This window comes from Podarcis tiliguerta (assembly GCF_965153285.1).
Source record: "Podarcis tiliguerta genome assembly, chromosome: 4".
In the NCBI taxonomy this organism is placed as follows: Eukaryota; Metazoa; Chordata; class Lepidosauria; order Squamata; family Lacertidae; genus Podarcis; species Podarcis tiliguerta.
The window spans coordinates 6698704-6720689 of record NC_139537.1 but is presented as its reverse complement, the minus strand read 5'-3'; the positions used below and the strand labels follow the sequence as shown (position 1 = coordinate 6720689).

Below are 21986 nucleotides of genomic sequence, written 5' to 3'. Positions count from 1 at the left end.
GGAGACTGTCTGTCAAAGCTGAAGCTGGGTCCAAGGCAGGGAGTCAGGTGGGGTCAGGAACTCTGGCAGAAGAGCAGGACAGGAACAGGCTACCAGCAACGTTGCTCCCGCAACCTGGGACTGGGCAGACTAGCTTTTATCTGGCCCGAGGCATAGGGCGGCCCCGCTCCACAGGTGACTCGCCTCTCCTGGCCTGGAGGCAAGCACTCCTCCTGCGGGAACTTAAACTTAAAAATGCAGTTGCATCCCCCCCCCCCCAAAAAAAAGTCCACGTAAGCAGTTTTGTTACCTAACTTTATTGCCTGCCTTTCTAACCAAAGCACTCAAGGTGGTTTATGTTTTATCGTAATGACCTGCAATCTACAGGACGTAATATGAAATGGAAAGGGGATAAAAAAATAAGAGCTTTTATACATTCCCATAATGGCCAGTTGGAATTATCGCTGGAGGTGGGGAAGTTTGGGGAGGGGTGGCATCTAGAAGGGGCACGGCTGTCCCACCTGTCCCCGTGCTAAAGTCAGGTTGCCATAATCCCTAGGCCTGATGGAAAAACTGATGTTGGTTAATGCCATTCATAATCTCCCTCAGGAATAATTTTATGGGGGCATTTGGCTGGAATAACCACTGTCGACTGCTCTGACTACATGCATGCCAGGGATCAGCAAGTCACAGTGGTGGGGCTTGTTCGGGGGGCTATCTATTTTGTGTCCAGGGCAGCTGTCTACCAGCTCTATCTGGTACGCAGGCTGAGACCCCCCCTGCCCGCAGACTGTCTCGCCAGAGTGGTGCATGCTCTGGTTATCTCCCGCTTGGACTACTGCAATGCGCTCTACATGGGGCTACCTTTGAAGGTGACCTGGAAACTACAACTAATCCAGAATGCGGCAGCTAGACTGGTGACTGGGGGCAGCCACCAAGACCACATAACACCAGTCTTGAAAGACCTACATTGGCTCCCAGTACGTTTCCAAGCACAAATCAAAGTATTGGTGCTGACCTTGAAAGCCCTAAACAGCCTCGGCCCAGTATATCTGAAGGAGCGTCTCCACCCCCATCGTTCAGCCCGGACACTGAGGTCCAGCTCCAAGGGCCTTCTGGCGGTTCCCTCACTGCGAGAAGAGAAATTACAGGGAATTAGACAGAGGGCCTTCTTGGTGGTGGCGCCCGCCCTATGGAACGCCCTCGCAACAGATGTCAAGGAAATAAGCAACTATCTGACTTTTAGAAGACATCTGAAGGCAGTCCTGTTTAGGGAAGTTTTTAACGTTTGATGTTTTATCGTGTTTTTAGTATTCTGTTGGGAGCCGCCCAGAGTGGCTGGGAAAACCAGCCAGATGGGTGGGGCATAAATAATAAATAATTATTATATTATCTTGCTTCGCCACACTGTCACATCTGATAAGTCAGTGATAAGATCCCCCTTGGGCCTTTGGCGACATCCCTAAATCGCTCTGATTCCTTGTTTCTCCCCAGCTTCAGGCCCCGCTGAGGAGATTCTTGCGCCAGGAAATGTTAGTGGAAGTGGTAAGAGAACCCTCCGTGATCTGTCTTATTTTGCAAGTCGTAGTCAGCTTTTTAAATGAATGTTGCCTATTTTTCCTCGTTTTGTTTGGGAGGGTCTATGCAAACGGTCTCTGTGAGCTGAACAGCCCCGGGTGCAACACAGGATCAGAACCCCAGCTTGCTCATTCCCTCACCGAAAGCAATTTTTTAAAAAATAAAAAAACGATCCTAATGACTGCTGGAAGTGTAAACAACTTTGGTCGGCCCTGACGCCTGTTCACTTCATCAGATCTGGCCCTCTTTGAAAAAAGTTTGGACACTCCTGATAGATGGTTCTTTCATATGTGGTGGACTTGCAAGAAAGCGAGGGAATTTTGGGAAATGATATATGATGAGATAAAAAAAGATGTTTAAAGTGATTTTCCAAAAAAGAAAAAGGAAAACTGAAACTTTTCTTCTAGGGATTATAGCTACAGAAGTTCCAAAAAGATGGTTAAGTTGTTCATGTATGTAACTACAGCAGTGAGGATCTGTTACGCACAAAAATGCTGAATCAGTGAAAATAAGAGAACTTGATGATTGCTTTATGGAAGAATGGAAGGCTTTTTTCAAACTATTTAAAGAAATACTAGGGTGGGATGAATTCGTGATCAGGATTTGAACCAGGAGCAGCAGAAGGAATGAGAGATTATTGTATTAATGTTATGATATACTAGAGGGAAGATAGGGTGCAGCAAGGGGACGCAGGTCGGCGGTTCGAATCCCCACGGCAGGGTGTGCTCCCGTCACTCGGTCCCAGCGCCTGCCAACCTAGCAGTTTGAAAGCACCCTCAGGTACAAGTAGATAAATAGGGACCGCTTACCAGCGGGAAGGTAAACGGCGTTTCCATGTGCGGCTCTGGCTTGCCACAGCAGCTTCGTCACGCTGGCCACGTGACCCAGAAGTGTCTGCAGACAGCGCTGGCTCCCAGCCTCTAGAGTGAGATGAGCGCACAACCATAGAGTCTGGCAAGACTGGCCTGTACGGGCAGGGGTACCTTTACCTTTACCTAGGGTGCAGCAAAGTATTCTGCCGACGAGACAGAAGAAAAATCTATTACGTATTGGAATGCTTATGTGAAATTTCTGGAAATTTAATAAAATATATCTAAATATAAAAAGGTAAAAGTACCCCTGACCAGTCGCAGATGACTCTGGGGTTGCACACTCATCTCGCTCTATAGGCCAAGGGAGCTAGCGTACAGCTTCCGGGTCATGCGGCCAGCATGACTAAGCCGCTTGTGGTGAACCAGAGCAGCGCACAGAAACGGCGTTTACCTTCCCGCTGGAGTGGTACCTATTGATCTACTTGCACTTTGTGCTTTCAAACTGCTAGGTTGGCAGGAGCAGGGACCGAGCAACGGGAGCTCACCCCGTCGCGGGGATTCGAACCGCCGACTTTCCGATCGGCAAGCCCTAGGCTCTGTGGTTTAGACCACAGTACCACTTGCATCCCTATATCTAAATATAAAAACAGAGGTTATCAGGAAACCGAATTCTTTATCTCGTATCTCAAGTCTCCGGCTTGTTCCCCCCACCCTTGTGCTTTTGCAGAATTTAGGCTGTAAACGCAGTACCTATATTTTAGCTGCCTTGGGACTCCCCAAGACTTTGGGGGTTTGCTTTTTAGACAGAAGCAACCTCCCTCCTTTCTTCCCCCCACACCACCACACCACAGAACATTTTCCCCGGCTCCCGGTGCTGTGAGGGGGAGATAACAATCAAAATTCCCCCAGCCGAGCGTGTGGTACCCTGTGTTGCCATGGCAACCCCGGGAGCTGGGAATCCAAATAAACAGGCCCCCTTCTGCACAAAAGGCCTTGCAGATCATGTTGGATGGCAGCGCGGCCGCAAAGAGCCAGTCGTGTCTGCCGCCGCCCCAGCCTCGCGACTCACCCAGCCTCCTGACACCTTATAACTAAATTTCAGGGGGTTATTCAGCCGTTATCTGCGTACGGAACGCATCCAGTCAGAAAAATGCCAAAAGGAAGGATTGCGTTCCCTCGGCAAGCCGGCCCAAGCTGCCTTTTTATATGGCGAAGCTGCAGTTTGGGGAGAGGGTAGTAAAATCTCTATTAATTAGGGATGAATTAAATCCAAAACGATGGGGAGAGCTGCGGTGTTTTAATGCGCGATACGTTAGCGAGGCCCACGCAGATTTTGGGTGGAATTAAAAGTGCGCGTACTTTTATTTCTCTGTTCCCTTTGGTGGTTGGGGTTAGGTTTATTATGCAACCGAGTAACGAACCGCCGCTGCCTCTCTTGACGGCCGGGAATCTAATTAAATATTGTGCAAGGAGGCCGTGTGGGGTCTCCCCGCTGGGTTTGGGGGGTGGCAGTTAGTTCGGGGCAGAAGGGGGAGGCATGTCTTATCTCCCCTGACCCCCTCACCACACAGCTGCTTTCCTGGTAAGAGTTGCCAGGGGCCATTGTTTTGCTGCCACTTCTCTCCATGTTGATCTAATAATAATAATAATAATAATAATAATAATAATAATAATAATTGTGAGATACTGAAGTTCTCACCCTGGGCCAGCAGGGGGATACTGTAGATAGTTATGCAAATGAAGGATCGAAAGTGACGTTCAGTGATTGGATAGTTTGTATGCAAATGAAGGATCGAAAGTGACGTTCAGTGATTGGATAGTTTTAGAAAGTTGTTACAGTAACATGGTACTGGAGCTCTATATAAGCAGGCTGACTGAGCCCTTCAGTTCAGTTCTGTCCTGGCCTGGGAATAAACAAGAGCTGTTTGAAGAATCACTGTGTCGTCTGATATGTTCACCCACAACTTTAATAATAATAATAATAATAATAATAATAATAATAATAATAATAATAATAATAATAGCAGCAGCATACTGCTTTTCAGCCAAAGATCTCAGGGCAGTTTGCAGCATAAAAAATGCAAGATATAAGCAGGAAATACACAATAAAAACGAGCAAAAGCGAAACACATCCAGTCACCCCCTTCCCACAAACGACGATTGCTGTGATCCCATAGAATATCCAGGAGCAGCAAAGCGAAGGGGAAGGCTCAGATACGGAATAGTCACAAAGAGCACCTTTTCCTGCGACGCAAGTAAAATGGCAGCTTTGCCACGGGAGAAAGTAACTTGGGAGCATAAGGGAAGCAGAGGCGGTACCCTGTTTTTTGTTTCATTTTCATAAAGTTTACATGGCGCTTGATTGCAAAAGAAAGAAAAAACCCTCCTCAAAGTGGTTTATAATGAAATTTAGGTATGTGGGTGGCGCTGTGGACGAAACCACTGAGCCTCTTGGGCTTGCTGATCGGAAGGTTGGTGGTTCAAATCCCCGCGACGTTGCTCTGCCCCAGCTCCTGCCAACGTAGCAGTTCGAAAGCACACCAGTGCAAGTAGATAAATAGGTACCACTGCAGCGGGAAGGTAAATGGTGTTTCCGTGTGCTCTGGGCCCAGGACCTGTAAACTATGGTTTTCATGGACCCTAAAGTCCTCTGTGGGGCATACCAGGAGAGGTAGTCCTGTAAAAACGAGGGCCCTAAGCCACTTAATAAATGCAGGGCTCTTTCGCCCAATGTGGGACTCGAACCCACAACCCTGAGATTATAAGAGTCTCTTGCTCGACCGACTGAGCTGTCCCAGCCTGACCTCTCCTGTGTCTTGTTGCAGAAGGCCGTGGGCGGGAAGAAGGACCGATCGCTTTTCCTCTTCACGGACCTGCTCGTCTGCACCACCCTGAAACGCAAGTCCGGGTCCTTGCGGCGAAGCTCCATGAGCCTGTAAGTGACCGACCCCCAAAGCCCACCGGACGTTGCTGTGTGATTGACGGCTCAAGGGACATGTCTGCGATGGACTGGGGGGGGCAGAACCAGCTGGGAAACCCCCAAGGGAAGAAGGCTCAGAGCCCGTGGGTTGGTGGTGGGACGATGATGAGTGGTCAGAGGGAGAAGACCAGGAAGAGGAAGCGTTGGAAGATGGAGAGGGAACAGGGCTTAGGGAGCGGGGAGATTCTATGACAGAGAGGCGGCCAGAATTAGAGGCAGAAGCAGGAGAGGAGGAAAGCCAAGAGGAGTCTGCTGATGAAGAGTCACGGGTGTCTGTGGGAATGTTCAGGGAGGCAGGAGAGGATATACCATATTTTTCGCTTCATAGGACGCACCAGACCACAGGACGCACCTAGTTTTTAGAGGGGGAAATCAGGGGGGGGGGATATTATTTCCCCACCCAGCCCCAAAGAGCAGTGGACAGGCTTCTCGGGGCTGCGGGGCAAGCCCAGGTCCCCCCCCCCAGCCCCAAAGAGCAAAGAAGCCAAGACAGCGAGCGGGATCCATCCCGCTGGCTGTCTTGGCTTCTGCCATAGCCGCGCAACCTCTCCAGCCAGGAGAGGCTGTGCAAGGCTAAAGAAGCCAAAACAGCGAGCAGGATGGATTGCGGTCTCGGCCTTGGCTTCTTTAGCCTTGCGCAGCCTCTCCCTGGCAATTCCCCCACCTCCCACAAAAGCCCACAGGGGCCACGCACCCTTTAAGGAGCATGCGGGTCCTGCAGGCTTTTCTCCTGGGGAAAAGCCCGCAAGATCCGTGCGAAGCTTGTGTATGGCCCTTGGGGGCTTTTCCTGCCTGCCTCCCCCCTGCATTTGCTCCACAGGACACACAGACCCCCCCTTAGTTTTTAAGAGGGGAAACGTGTGTCCTATGGAGCGAAAAATACGGTATTGTTTATATTGTTATTGCGTTAGCAAGTCCCTTTACTTAGCAGAGTTTACATTCCCCTTTTAACGCACAGTCATATGTGGTGGGATTGTCCGTTAGTTAATGAATTTTGGAAACAGATTGGTATAAAAATACTGGGAATTGTGGGTAGGAAGGTGAAAATATCTAAATTAATGGTTCTTATTCGTCTGAGTAGCACCGAGTTAAAAACAAAAGAAGAATGTAAAGGCATAAAATTGATGGTAACTGCAGCCAGACAGGTTATAGCGAAGAATTGGAAAAATGCAGAAGAGCTGGGGTGAACCAATGGAGGAAAGAACAGAATAATATTATGATTTTAGACTATCTAATTGTGAAGATACACAAAATGAAAGGGTTGAAGGTCAGTGAGAAAGAGGAGGATTGGTTTGAGAAGATAGTGAATTATTTGGGTAGGTTTGAACAATTTGGGGCAATTAAAATGTTAAAAGTTAAATAAACCTTGTGGATGGAGGAGCGTTAACATATATAAAATTGTACATATGGTTGATTTGAATATGTTATTATTGATTATGTATAACCAATGTATCAGTCGCCTGGTGAGTTTCGCTGTTTGCGTTTTGGTTCCTGGTAAAAAATAAAAAAATTTAAACATTTTTAAAAAAAAACATTCCCCTTTTAACGCACAGCGGGTAGCTGGTTGCAGGCTTGTTTAAGCCTCTCACTATCATATAATTCAGTATTGAATTGTATGTTCCTGGTAAGTTCCCCCTTTTTATCCCTCTTAAAAGAAGGAACACACGACAATCTTATTTAAAGTCAATAAAAGTAGTTTACTCACATTCAGTTTGCAGTTGGATCCCTGAAGGCAGACTTAGTTATAAAATACGTTACAAAATATATAACTAAAATATATCCCATATGGAGATAGTCCTAGTGTCCTCTGATGGCTGGAAGCATCTCTAGCTAAAAAAGTTGCTCCAACGATGGAGAGAATTCAAAGAGAGAGAGAGAGAGAGAGAGAGTTTCGTGCCCTGTATTTGTGTTACCTGCACAGGTAAGGTCACACCCACCTCTAGTCACATGTAAAGGAAGTATGTCCCAGCCCAGGAGGAAACAGGAAGTTCTGACTGGCTGGACCAAACATCCCCTTGCATGTCCGCTCTAGGAAAACAAGGAATGTTGTACTTGACTGCTGCTTATGGATCACATCCCAGATATCCCACAGTGTCTCCCCCTCCTGTGACAAACTCCCCTTCCCCCAGTCTCCCAGGCCAGAAGAGGCATGAAGTTGCAGGGGCAAAGGCAGACACACAAGCATAGTCTCCCATTGCTTGGGGGAAAGCCCTGAAGAGGAAGGGAGTTAGATAAATCTGTGGGGAGATGGGGGCCTGCTGATTTCATGGGGTGAGACCTGCTGTGCTTATTAGGCCTGACAGCCAAGCCTGTGCAGATCGTGTTTTTGCTAATAAAGAGCTAACTCCCAACTTGGAACGGTGTGATTTACAGCCACAATACCGTATTTTTCGCTCCATAAGACGTGCCTGACCATAAGACGCATCTAATTTTTAGGGGAGGAAAACAAGAAAAAAAATATTCTGAACGAAGCAGTGGGTGTATGATTTTTGTGGTTCATGCTGTGGCCACAGACATGATACATGATTTGACGGTGAGTTTGGGATAGCCCAGTGCAAAAATCCTGAGGATCCATGTGGATCCGTGCTCTGTAATCATGTTTTTGCACCATTGCGGCCCCACGCAACAGTGGATGCGTGATTTTTTTGGTGCAGGCTGTAGCCATGGACATGCTGTGTGATCTGATGGTGAACTTGGGGTGACCCAATGCAAAAATCCTGAGGATCCATGGGCTTTTACCTCCCTCCTCCCAGGCAGCCTCCGCTAGCTTCCCTTATCTCTCTCCTGATCCCACGGATCAGCTGCTTCCTTTCAACACTCCTTTCCCTCTTGTTTGCCTTCGTGCCTTTTCCTTAGCTGGAGCAGTTTTTTTGCTCCTCCCTTTCTTCTAATTTCTCTCCTCATTGCTTTAGTCTTCCTGTTGCCCACCTTTGCAAGTTTTCTGTCTTTACCTCCCCCCTCCCAGGTAGCCTCCTTTATCTCTAGCATCCCTTATCTCTCTTCCCAATCGGCAAACGATCAGCGGCTTTGTTTCAACACCCACTTCCCTCTTTCAAAAAAACCAAAACATGATCTGCTTTTTGCCCCTGGGCAATTCGGCTCCAGGGACCACACATTCGCTCCATAAGATGCACAGACATTTCCCCTTACTTTTTAGGTAGAAAAAAGTGTGTCTTATGGAGCGAAAAATACGGTAATTGCAAAGGACAGGCATCTTATTAGGAGCCAGACGGGGACCATTTCTATCCATAAGGCACGGGCCCAAACCATGCCCGCCTGCCCCACACCTGATGTCAGGGGTGAGTTAGCCAGAGATGTGGCTGCCAGTGAGTAACCACTGTGGCATAACTGGGGGTGCCTGGTAGCCCCACGGCAGCTGGGATAAATTAATAAATGAGCATGGAGTTCTCCATTGGGAATTCGGTCACACGGTCAGTGCTGAGTTCGAGTCCTGCTTTCAGCAGGGGTTGGCTGTTCTTTGCAGTTCCCCATCGGGAACTTCAGGATCCAGCTCAACGGCTGGGAAAGGCCCCACCTCTAGTATAGAATTGCGCACACCTGAAGTGCAGCAAAAATAAAAATAATAAAAAAATAGGGTCCATCTCAGCCATAGCTGTCAACTTACAGATTTGAAAATAAGGGACCAGCAGCCTTGAAAATAAGGGACCAGCAGCCAAAATAAGGGATTTTGCTTAGCTTATTCTCGTCGGGGCTGCCGTCATCCTGGCGCAAGGAGTTCCATCGGCCCTTTCCCGCTCGAGAGGGAGGGAGGGAGGAAGAGAGACTCTCGCCTGCGAGCCCGGCATGAGGCGGTGGCGGCGCGGTGGCGGCCGCTGAAGTGCCGCCCTTCTGCGTCCCTCCCCATCCCCTCCTCTTCCTCCTCCCTCAGGCCGCCTTCTCAGCCGCCTCTGGCTTCCCCTGGCAGCGCAGCGGAAGTCTCGCAAGAGAGGGGCTGCCTGCCCGCCCGCCGCTGCCCGTCTCCTCATAACGCGCCGCTGAGGGGGAAAAGGGAGAGACGGAGACGCGGCAGCTTGTGTGTGCTCTCTCTCGCGGCAGAGGACCCCGAGCCGCTGCTTCCCTCCTGAGCCGGGCGAGCATGAAACCCGGGAAATTTAAGGGACATCATCAATAAGGGACAGCAGCAGGAAACGGTGCTGGGATAAGGGAGTTTCCCGCCAAAAAAGGGACGGTTGACAGCTATGCTCTCAGCCAAGAATGCACAACTGGCAGACAAGTGTGCCTTATATCGGAGGCATCTCAGAAATCTGGGTTTTCCACATAAGTTAGAAAATTGACTAGGCCCTGCCCACAAGCTTAGCATCTTGATCAAGGGAAGAAAGAAGACTTGAGATCTAAATGGAAGGCGTTCGTCTCTAAAATAGGCCAACAAGGCCACTTAGTGGTTGCAGTCAGTACTGTTCCCGTTCTTAGTGTTACGTGATTTTTCTTTGCAGTTACACAGCAGCCAGTGTGATTGACACAGCCAGCAAGTACAAATTGCTCTGGAAATTTCCGCTGGAAGACCTGGACATTGTGAAAGGTTTGTTGCTTTCGGTGTTGTTCCCTTTCAGAATGCATAAACATCTCTGCGTCCAGAGTATACCCGAGCGTTGTTCAAAAACAGAAGTCTATAAAACACAATGCAGACAATAAAACAGAATTGAAACGTACAAACGTACAGGGATTTAAAGCTGCAGAAATAAAATTAATATGTTTTGGGGGGAGGCTTAAGAGGAAAACTTGAATGTAGCTCAGCAGCCTTGGCAGCTGATGGAACATTTTGAACAGCGGTACCTCGGTTTTCGAACGTCTCTGTTGACAAACGTTTCGGTTTTGGAACGCCGTAAACCTGGAAGTTAATGCTTCGGTTTTTGAACACTTTTCAGAAGTAGGACATGCCATGCATTTCAATACAGTGGTACCTCAGGTTACATATGCTTCAGTTACAGATGCTTCAGGTTACAGACTCCGATAACCCAGAAATAGTGCTTCAGGTTAAGAACTTTGCTTCAGAATGAGAACAGAAATCGTGCTCTGGCGGCGCAGCAGCAGCAGGAGGCCCCTTTAGCTAAAGTGGTGCTTCAGGTTAAGAACAGTTTCAGGCTAAGTACGGACCTCCGGAACGAATTAAGTACTTAACCTGAGATACCACTGTACGCAGTTTTCCGTATTGAGGCTTTCGTATTGAGTTTTCGGTTTCTAAACATCTCGGAACTCGAACGGTCTTCCGGAACAGATTACGTTTGAAAACTGAGGGACGCAGCAGAGTTTTGCACGAGCAGCAACTTCTATATCAAGTTGTTGCCGTGCCGTGTGGCTCATGATCGTCAGTCGAGAACAGCAACCACAACCTTTAGAAACACACAGTTTGCTTGCCACCACCTCATGCCCACTTTAAATTAGGGTTCGTCAATTTAAAGTGAAGGGTATCATTAGCATAACTGGTGCAAGGAATACAGAAATTCAAGGAGTATCGCCGCTGATCTTCCACGTGGCGTAACCGCTTGCCACATTTTAAAACCTCCAAATGGTACTATATAAAGTCGGTGTTTCGTGTTATGTCAGAACAGGCCGTAGATACTGAGAAATGCAGCTGGCTTAGATCTCCAGCTTCCTTGCCTGAGGCAAACGTGGTGTGATGTGTGATTTCTGTCCGTCTCCAGGGGCTTCTCAATCGCCCAATCGTGAGAGCATCCAGAAAGCAATCTCCCGCCTGGATGAAGACCTCAGCACCCTTGGCCAAGTTAGCAAGCTTTCAGAGACCCTCAGCTTCCCCCATCAGGTGAGAACCATCAAGGTTGTCGGGGCAAGTACAGGCGTTTTGTAAAATTAATAATAATAATAAAATTTATTTATATTCCGCCCTCCCCGGCCAAAGCCAGACTCAGAGCGGCTAACAACAATAAAAGTAACACAGTTTATATAAAATCACAATCAGTTAATTGAAATACATTCTAAAATCAATTCAGAATCAAATTAATAGCAACCATTGAGTTTGAGTTCTATGAGGATTACAGGAGAGAGGGGGTCAGACTGTGCCTTGGCCAAAGGTCTGGTGGAACAGCTCTGTCTTGCAGGCCCTGCGGAAAGATGTCAAGTCCCGTAGGGCCCTAGTCTCTTGTGACAGAGTGTTCCACCAGATCGGGGCCACAGCCGAAAAAGCCCTGGCTCTGGTTGAGCCTGGGGCCTGGGATCTCCAAGATGTTTATATTTGAAGACCGTAAGGTTCTCCGTGGGACATACCAGGAGAGGCGGTCCCGTAGGTACGAGGGTCCTAGACCATTTTGAGTTCTCTAACAAGACCACCAGAATGACTTCCATATATATATATATATTGACCAAACTGTGGGAGGCAGTGGAAGACAGGAGTGCCTGGCGTGCTCTGGTCCAGGGGGTCACGAAGAGTCGGACACGACTAAACGACTAAGCAACCACACACACATATACACACACACACACACACACACACACATATACACACACACACTGTGTGTGTGTGTGTTATTAAATTTTCTGTTTCATAATTGAAAATATTAATTTAAACAACCTTAAAATATCAATGACTTCTTCTCTTTCCATGGTTTCTTTTTCATATCATAAATCCCTGCTTATTTTACATAAACTATACCATTCAGTATTCCATTGCTTTTGTTGTTTAGTCGTGTCCGACTCTTCATGACCCCATGGACCAGAGCATGCCAGGCCCTCCTGTCTTCCACTGCCTCCCGCAGTTTTCCAGTATTCCATAATTACATCCATCAAAACTTATTTACACTGTTGAATTTATATTAACGCTGCCAACATTTTCAGGTGTACATGATTTCCCCCCCATATATTCAGTAAACATTTTTCTAATCTTCTTTAAACGTATGTTCTTCTTCTCTTCTTCTATATGTTAAGTCTGCAAGCTGCGCATATTCTGTCAACTTAAGTTGCCATTCTTCTTTGGTTGGGACCTCGCTCATTTTCCATTTTGGGGCTAACGAAAAACGAGCCGCAGTAGCGGCATACGCAAATAAAGGTTATTTATGTATGCCATTTCAAGATTAAAATATACCAACTCTAAAAGTCACAAACAAAAAGGCAGCAGCATTTAAACCTCCACAAATGCGTTCCAGAAAGAAAGAATAACTTAGCAAGTTTCTAAAATCAGGAAGATTTTAGTCAGCTCACCCTGGGGAGAGAATCCCACATCTGTGGTGCCTCCACCAAAAAGGCCCTGTCCTTGATGCCTTCCAGTTGGGTCACCTCTAAATGTGGAGATTGGAAATCAAAGCTCTGATCCCAACCCGGTTGATAATAATAATAATAATAATAATAATTTTTATTTATACCCCGCCCTCCCCAGCCATGGCCGACCTCAGGGCGGCTAACAAGCAATAATAAAAACAAGTTGAATGATTACAACTTAAAAACAAAATTAAAATACAACATTAAAATAATGAAACATTAAAATATTAAAATGTAGCCTCATCGCAGGAGGAGAAAGGAAAAGAAAAAAGAAAGAGAGGGAGGGAATCAAATTGGCTCCAAGCCAAAGGCCAGGCGGAACAACTCTGTCTTACAGGCCCTGCGGAAAGAAATCAGATCCTGCAGGGCCCTGGTCTCATGAGACAGAGCGTTCCACCAGGCCGGAGCCAGAGTTGAAAAGGCCCTGCTCTGGCTGAGGCTAATCTGACTTCCTTAGGGCCCGGGACCACTAGGGTGTTGCTATTTATGGACCTTGAGGCTCTCCGTGGGCCATACCAGGTGAGGTGGTCCCATAGGTACGAGGGTCCTAGGCCGTGAAGGGCTTTAAAGGTCAAAAGCAGCACCTTGAACCTGACCCTGTACTCCACCGGGAGTCAGTGAAGCTGGAAAAGCACTGGGCGAATATGCTGCCATGGCAGAGACCCCGTGAGGAGCCTCACTGCAGCATTCTGCACCTGCTGGAGTTTCTGGGACAGTTTCAAGGGCAGCCCCACGTAGAGCGAATTACAGTAGTCAAGCCTGGAGGTGACCTTCGCATGGATCACTGTGGCCAGGGCGGGGCGGGAAAGGTAAGGGACCAACTGCCAAAGGTTGCCCTTACAGGCTTGTGGGCTGTTGCGACTGCATAAGATGGACTAGAAACTTGCTGCCGCCGAGTTGTATTCCACAAAGTCCATGGCGTTCTCCCAGCTAATGCCGGCGTTTGTGTTCACTCACCCTCAGAGCCTGGACGATGTCATCAAGGACCTGATGGCTGCCATCCATCGCGAGTTGGCGGAGAAGCAGTCTCTTTCCTTCGCCCAGTCTTTCCCACCCAACAAAATGGAACTCACGGCAACCAAGGCGGACGGCACGGAGTCCTACATCTTTGAGTTCCCCAACCCAGACGCGCGACATAGCTTTGAGCAAGCCTTCGAGGACACCAAAAAGAAACTAGGTCTTTGTCTTGAGTGTTTTGGGGGTTTTGATTTTTGATATTGTAGGGTTTTTTTTACTGCTTTACCCTGTTTCAATGTTTTGGGGTTGGGAGCGCTTAGTAAAGCGCCCAGAGGACTTTTGTTACAGAGCAGCCGCACACGTCATGCGGTTAATAAAACTCATGTTTGGCACAAGAGCACTACTTGATGGCCCATCCCTGCACATAGAAAAGTAGCGTGCCAGTATGAAGCTGAAGTCTGTCTCCCTGACATGCTAGCTTTCTGTGTGTGTGGATTTATATTTTTAGGGGGGGACATTGGGTAACTTGAGTCATAGCTGTCAAGCATCCCTTATTTGGAGGGACAGTCCCTTATCCCAGTGCCATGTCCCACTGCTGTCCCTTATTGATGGACGTCGCTTAAATTTCCCGGGTTTCAAAGGAAGCAGCTCCTCTCCCTCCCTCCCTGCCGGCCAGGGAGGAGGGAGGCTCCAACTGTGTTGCTTGGCTGCCCGCCCCGCCCCCCTCCAGCCTCCTCTCACCAGCCTCGGCCTCCTGGAACCCCTCCCTGCCAGGACTGGCGGGAGCCTCGGGCCCTTCTGCCTCCATCCTCCTTGCGGCCACCGAACTGAGCGTCTGTGCCTGGGGCCTCCCCTCTGCCCGTCACCGCCGCTCCCGCTAGGCCGTACTGCGGCTGTGCGGCTGAAGGACCCGGATGAGATGGGCAGCCTGGCATGGTCTATGAATTGATGAGGAGCCTTGAGAGGAGGGCGAGGGCAACCATAGAGAAAGCAGTTCAGAGAGAGGAGGAGGAGGAGGAAGAGGAGGCGTGGGCAGGTGTTCCAAGGGCTACAAGGGAAGGACCGCAAGCGCTTCTCCCCTAGATTTGTAGTGGTAGACTAGCATAGATGGTCTGATCTGCGGGTTTACTTCAGGCGCTATTTCCCCCCCTTCCTCCCGCCCTGCCTGATGGAACTGAGAGCTGCAGATGGAGCACGAGAGAAAAGATACAGAACTGCAGCAGCATCTTCGTAGCTTGGACTTCGTTTTGCGCGAAAAGTGGTTGCTGCTTGTAGTTATTTAATCGCAGTGTTTCATCGGCTGGTGTCTTGAGCAGCAACCTCTGGAAACGAAGGGCTAAAAACCAGCGCTGCTCTCCCAAATTATCTGGTCCCTTTTAACTTCGTACTTCAGCTGGTTGTCTAAAATCCCTTATTTTGGCTGCTGGCCCCTTATTTTCAAGACTGCTGGTCCCTTATTTTCAAATCTGTAAGTTGACAGCTATGGCTTGAGCTCAGTCTGAACTGATAGAGCCTCTGCGCAAGTTATCTTCCTCTTCTGCCTCTTTAGGCCTTTAGTAGTAGTTCTGAAGAGAGAGGTTGGCCAAAAAAATGTTCTGTCGTGCTCCTCCCTCAACCTAGAGTTCAACCCAAGACATACTCTGTTTTGCCTCTTCCTCTATATGGAGGGGCTGATCTGGAACATAAATAGGTGTGGGGGGGTTTCCCCCCTAACACTCCCCCTCTCTGTAGGTGCTCCTGCAGCACTGATGAACAAGCTGCAAGGTTTTATCCCCAGTCAAATTGACCGCTTGCTTCCACCGCAGGAACACCACTTTTTGCAAACTGCTTCTGACAAATAGCATGGGCAGCTGAAATGTTTTCGAACATGCTGTGACATCACAGCAGCTCAGCCAGTGGCTATGGAGTCTTAGAGGCGAGAACCGGGGAACGGTCAGATTTTAGAAGCAGGGTAGATAGATTCAAGATGGCTGTTCATTATCGTGACTCCACAGAGCTGCAGTGGATTATGCCGCAAATCGGACCGCACTACAAGTTTGTTTGTTTTCCTTTTCCTAACCAGCTTCCTACAAAAACTGCCTGGATCCTGAGTTCCTGAAGGCGATTCCCATCATGAAAACGAGGAGTGGAATGCAGGTAGGTCCAAGCCTTGCAAACCAAATTCACACAGTTCATCTGTTGTGTGTTCTACCGTTTCCATATTAACTTTCTGAAACCATAGTTCCACTTGCTGATGGTTTAGAAAACACAAACCCTCAGCGCACCTTAGTGCAGCTCATTGAATTCTACTGCACTTTGAATGAAGACCTTCGCCACCAATGAGTCAAAAGCGCTTGTACCTAAAATCTTGAGAAATGGCTTGCTGGAGCTGGTTGTTAAAGGCTTGAGCTCTGAGCAGCGCTTCAGTTTCAGGCATTAATGGTCCTCTTTGTAAGCAAAAGCTCTGTTCGAACCTGTATGTTTGGAGGATATTATTTGGGGAAATTTTCACAGACAGTGGAGCTTCCTTCGTCCCAGCCAAGGTAAGAGCCATTACCCACCGAGCATTCCCTCTTATAAACAAAAAGGTCCTTTGAAAAAGTAAATAAATAAAATAGTTCCACCTCCTTACTGCTAAGGAAAGAAACCCCCAGTGCACCCCAGTGCTGTTCATTTAATTCTACTGCACTTCCGTTAAAGACTCTTGTCACCAATCAATTATTGGTTCTGGAGAATGTATTTTTGGTTGGGCCCATGCCGGTGAGCGCATTTTTATGGCCTGTTTTATTTTTTATTTTATTAATTAATTAATTTATTTAATTTTTATTGATACAACAAGAAAAAAGAAAAAAAACCACAAATACCAAATTACACACAAGAATAACCATCGACACATAATTTTCTTAGCAAACAATAAAACATATATTGGTCTTAACACTAAAGACACAACCTCCCGTCTATTCCATATTCCATATTCCAATTTCATATTACTTATTGCCAATACACACTTTTATCATAATTAAACTGATTCTTAATAAATCTAATTTCTTATATCTACCTTGCAACTATTACTGAAGTTCCTCGAATGCTGCAACAGAATTTAAACTACTATATTTATTTTTCAGATATTCTTTGAAAACCTCCCATTTTGAAACAAATTCCTGTTTTGATTTAGCCTTTATTTTTTCTGATAGACCATCTAATTCGGCATCTTCTGTCAGCTTTTGGATCCAATCTTTTTATATGCGACGGCAGCAGCAGCAAGAGTTTTGATTGCAGCAAAATGGAAGAGTAATGAAATCCCCTCTATACAAGGTTTAGGGCCTGTTTTAAAACCAACCTGTTTTTTGTCCTTTCTCTGGCAGTTCTCCTGCGCCTCGCCCAGTCACAGCAACCCGGAGAACGCCTACGAAGTCTGGGTGTGCAACAGCGACGGTTACGTCGGGCAGGTCTGCCTCCTCAGCGTCAAAAAGGAGCCCATCGTCGAGGCCTGCATCGCCGTCTGTTCTGCCAGGATCCTCTGCATCGCCTCTGTGCCGGGCCTCAAGCGAAGCTTCCGGTAAGGACATCGGCAGAAGAGGACTTTCCTGTGGGTGGTTTCAATTTTAGAACGTCTGCGGCAGCAAAGAGTCTCGTGGCCCCTAGAAAGCGAACGCATTTGTTCATGGCGTAAGCCAGCCTTTCTCAACTTTGGTTCCACAGGTGTTGTTAAAACTACAACTCCCATCATCCCTAGCTAGCAGGACCAGTGGTCAGGGATGATGGGAGTTGTAGTCCAATAACGTCTGGTTGAGAAGGCCTGGCTTGTAAGCTTTTGGGGGATCCAGAACCCGCTTCTTTCAGATAAACGTGTGTGCTGGTCCCAAGGGCTAACCGTTCGGTGAGGTCCGAGGTCAAGGGTGCGGTATGGAGGCTGTCCATCAAAGCTGAAGCTGGGTCCAAGGCAAGGAGTCGGGTGAGGTCAGGAACTCTGGCAGAAGAGCAGGACAGGGTGCAGGCAGGAACAGGCTACCAACAATGTTGCTCCTGCAACCTGGGACTGGGGCTGGCTGGCTTTTATCTGCCCCGAGGCATAGGGCGGCCCCGGTCCACAGGTGACTCTCCTCTCCTGGCCTGGAGGCGTGCACTCCTCCTGCGGGAACTTAGTTCCCTCCGCCTCTCTGCCCTGAGCCTCTGCAGCTCAGGAGAGGCTGGAGGGTTACCGGACCCAGAGGCAACCTCAGCTTCCCCTGACGGGGCTGAGAGTGGAGCACCTGCAGGCAATGGGTCCTCCATCACCTCCGGAGCCAGAGCAGACTCAGCTGGTGCCTGCACCTGAGGATCCAGCACAGGTGAGGACCCTTCAGGCTCATGCCCCAGCCCCGGCTCAGCTGGTTCTGGAGGCGGGGACTCCTGTGCAGGCTGGGATTCCTCAGGTTCAGCCTCCGAGTCCGAATCCTAGGCCATCACAACGTAGCTGGAAGCCAGGGAGATGTGTCCTGCAGAAAACGGCTGAATTAGAATTTATTTATTGTCTGTTTATTGCATTTCTATCCTGCCTTTCCTGCAAGGAGATCAAGGCAGCCGACGTACATCTCCTCCTTGTTTTATCTTTACAGCTATAACAACAACCTTATGGAGTAGATAGGTTAGGTTGAGAAGCAGTGATTGGCCCAAGGTCACCCAATGAACTCCACAGCCGAGCAGGAATTCGAACCCTGTTCTCCCAGGACCTAGTCCAACACAGTGGGGTCAGAACCTGTGGTTTGAATATCTGAAAGACCACGTCCTTCCCTACAGACCCTCTTGGGTGTTAAAATAGGCAGAGGGGGGCCTTTTAGTAGTTCTGGCACCTTTGGAAATGTTTTGGGGGGGGAGAGATGTCCTGGACCCAGGAAACGATCCCTGCATTGTAGGGGGTTGGACTAGATGATCCTCAGGGTCCCTTCCAACTCTGCAGTTCTATGATTCTATTAAAGGGCATTTAGTTCTGTGCTTCCTGGTTCCTGAAAGCAGCAAATCCCCAACCTCTGCAGTTCTTGTCCCCTCTTAGGCTTCCATCCTGGCAGCTCATGTTTTGCTGCTCAGTGCAGAGATGCAGCTTCTCTGTTTATCTTCTTCCCATGCCTTTTTGTTCTCTTCACGTCTCCACCCCCCATCGTTCTGCCCAGACACTGAGGTCCAGCTCCGAGGGCCTTCTGGCGGTTTGCTCCCTGAGAGAAGTGAGGTTACAGGGAACCAGGCAGAGGGCCTTCTCGGTGGTGGCACCCGCCCTGTGGAACGCCCTCCCTTCAGATGTCAAAGAGAACAACAACTACCAGACTTTTAGAAGACATGTGAAGGCAGCCCTGTTTAGGAAAGCTTTTAATGTTTAAAAGACCACTGTGTTTTATTTTTTTCAAAAAAAATATTGATTTTCCAGAATTTTTAAACAAACAAACAAACATAAATTTTAACTGTACTTAATCCAATCTTAGTAACATTGTTAGGTGACTTCCTCGAATCCCCCCAGCTGAGTTTCAGTGTATATCATTGTAACAGTTTTTCCAAAACCAAATTTCTCATAAAATTAACTTAATCACTTATCACTTAACATCATTCTTTCTTTACATTTTAACTTTAAACATATTATTCTATAACATCACATATTTAAATCCTAAGCCTACCTGGTATTTGCAAGTTTTTCCAATTAAGTTATCTTAGCATGTTTAACTAAATAGTCTTTGAATTTCATCCTGGTAGTCCTCCTCCTCCTTCTGGTCGCGGACTCTTCCGGTGAGGTCGGCTAGCTCCAAAAAGTCCATCATCTTCATCTGCCATTCCTCCACTGTTGGGACTTCTTATGTTTTCCACTTCTTAGCTAACAAAATTCTAGCTGCAGTTGTGGCATACAAAAACAAGCTAACATCTTTCTTGGGCAATTCCAGACCAAGAAGAAAGGCCTCTGGTTTCTTAGTAAATGTATATTTCAACATTTTTTCCAGACCACTGTATTTTAATACTTTGTTGGAAGCCGCCCAGAATGGCCAGATGGGCGGGGTATAAATAACAAATTATATTATTATTATTATTATTATTATTATTATTATTATTATTATTATCTTCCCATCTCACTCTGCACCCAGGGAGCGTCCCGAATCTCTGGCCAGCCCTTCCTCAGAACCAGTTCACACGTCGATGGACGAGTCTGGCCCCCAGCAGTGCTTGCATATCTCCATTTCCGGCTCTTCCCTGGAGCTCTCGGACCCAGTGGACAGCACCAACCGAGAACTGGTCCCCTTTGACAGCGACGACACGGATGATGAGTCCTCGCCGAGTCCTTCCGGCACCCTCCAGAGCCAAGCCAGCCACTCCACGATATCTTCCAGCTTCGGAAGTGAGTCGGACCATTCGCACGGCAACGTTGAGGGCTAGTAACTTAGAATCATAGAATCATAGAGTTGGAAGAGACCACAAGGGCCATCGAGTCCAACCCCCTGCCAAGCAGGAAACACCATCAGAGCACTCCTGACATATGGTTGTCAAGCCTCTGCTTAAAGACCTCCAAAGAAGGAGACTCCACCACACTTGCCCCAAGCCAGCCATGCCCCCTTCCCCAGGTGCCCTTCTATCACTGAGCATATTTTTGAACCCCAGCACCTCTCCTTTCCAAACCCAACTCTGCATCTATGCAGAGTGTCGTCCTAACAAACCATTCCTTTTTAGGAACGTCTCTTCGACTTCCTTGTGCAAGCTGGCAGAGTAGAAACATTTAAGCACGTGAATAGATTGCCGTCGGCGTCTTCGTTTCTGAGAAACAGACGTTTTCAGAAGGCTGTAAATGTCCCGGCGGTTGTTTTACACGGTAGCTGCTGTTGCTTGTTCAGCTCACAAGTTCAGGAATGGCTGTCAGTGTTTCTTTTACATGGAAAATAATACGACATGACCAGTGGTACCAAATAGTATGGGAAACAGCCCTACTAGAAAAATTAACTAATAAACTGAAACTGACACGGGGACAAACAGAAGAAAACGCCTTCACCCCGCAATGGCTCCCCTTTATCACATACACAGCCCAACAAGACAATGACAAAAAGCCACCAACAGCATACAAATCAATATGGCTAACCTGATCCAAAACACCCACCCACCTCACTCACACACGAAAACAAAGATCACCACAGCCAATCACAGGCAAACAATCACACCCTAGGCCAACCCCAACCTCTCTCACCACCAAAGGAACACAAGTGAACAACACAAGCAACGCTGACACCAAATTCTACATACAGTAAACATAATAGAAACACCGCCACCCGACCCCACCCCCATCCATCTTCCCTCTCTCCACCCCCCCCTTTCTTTTTTCTTTTTTTTTCTTCTCCCCCTAATGCCTCAACAAATGAAACGGATTTGTAAAAATGTTACATGGGGGGAAAAAATACGAGGCATTACACTTACTTCTGTAAAACAAGAAAATCCTTAATAAAATAATAATAATAATAATAATAATACGACATCTTCCAAGCAAAATGAGAGCCTCCCACTAAATGTTAGTTGTTGCTGTTATTATTATTATTTTCCTTTTCTTCTTTTGGAATATGCCGTCAAGTCGGGGCAGTAGGCTCCTCGGTGCAGCTTGCCGCAAAATAAACAATGGCACCGCGCAGCAACAACAGTACAAGCTCTTTTTAATAAAGCAGCCCTCCCCCAGCTTATGAAGCCTTGCTGGCTGCTGCCAGTCAGAGCAGGAGCTCTGTTTGCCAGCTCCACGATTGGGCTCCCCGGATCCGGGCCCTTGCTTGTCACCCCACCTCAAAAGGCCTTGTTCCCAGAGCCTCGTTCTGCCCTCTATTGACAGGAACCTGTTGGTGGTGGCTCCCCAAACAGCCCTCGCCTTCAGTGGGCTCAGCAGGGTCTTCCATGGCAGCAGAGCAGAGTGGAGGAAGACCCCCCCCCAATTCCGACTTCCTCCAGGGGTGCGGATGGAGGGTTTTAGGGTTGCCCCCTAAAACACACTCTCTGCAGGCTTCTGCGGGAGGTGGGAGAATTCCCCCATCTCCTAGAAAAGCCAGTAGAAGCTGTGCAGCCCCTTTAAAAAGCACACGGCTTCTGCGGGAGGTGGGGAATACCGTATTTTTCGCTCTATAGGACGCACTTTTTCCCCTCCAAAAATGAAGGGAAAATGTGTGTGCGTCCTATGGAGCGAATGCAGGCTCCGCCGCGATGCGCCGGTTCTGGAAGCCGGAGGAGGAACAGAAGGGTCTCCTTCTGTTCCTTCTCCAGCTTCACTGAAGGGCGCTGCGCCTTCTCCCTCTCTGTGAGAGGCGCTGCGCAGAGAGGGAGAAGGTGCAGCGCCCCTTGAGCAACGCGCCTATCAAGCGAAGCCAGAGGAGGAACAGAAGGGACTCCTTCTGTTCCTCCTCCCGCTTGGCAGCGATGCGCCTGTTCAGCTTTGCTGAAGGGCGCTGCGCCTTTTCCCTCTCTGCACAGCGTCTCTCCTGTGAAGGAGA

The 21986-nt window shown here is 48.1% G+C and overlaps 1 protein-coding gene across 1 annotated transcript in view; it reads left to right on the top strand.

Moving 5' to 3' along the window:
- The window catches only part of ARHGEF17 (Rho guanine nucleotide exchange factor 17), a 184099-nt gene that overhangs the window by 143688 nt on the left and 18425 nt on the right, over positions 1-21986 (top strand). The window contains exons 7-14 of the mRNA XM_083436021.1: positions 1474-1524; positions 5195-5304; positions 9804-9889; positions 11013-11131; positions 13543-13756; positions 15599-15672; positions 16881-17074; positions 19620-19870. Of these exons, the coding sequence (XP_083292147.1) occupies positions 1474-1524; positions 5195-5304; positions 9804-9889; positions 11013-11131; positions 13543-13756; positions 15599-15672; positions 16881-17074; positions 19620-19870 (1099 nt within the window). The remainder of the gene's footprint in view (positions 1-1473; positions 1525-5194; positions 5305-9803; positions 9890-11012; positions 11132-13542; positions 13757-15598; positions 15673-16880; positions 17075-19619; positions 19871-21986) is intronic.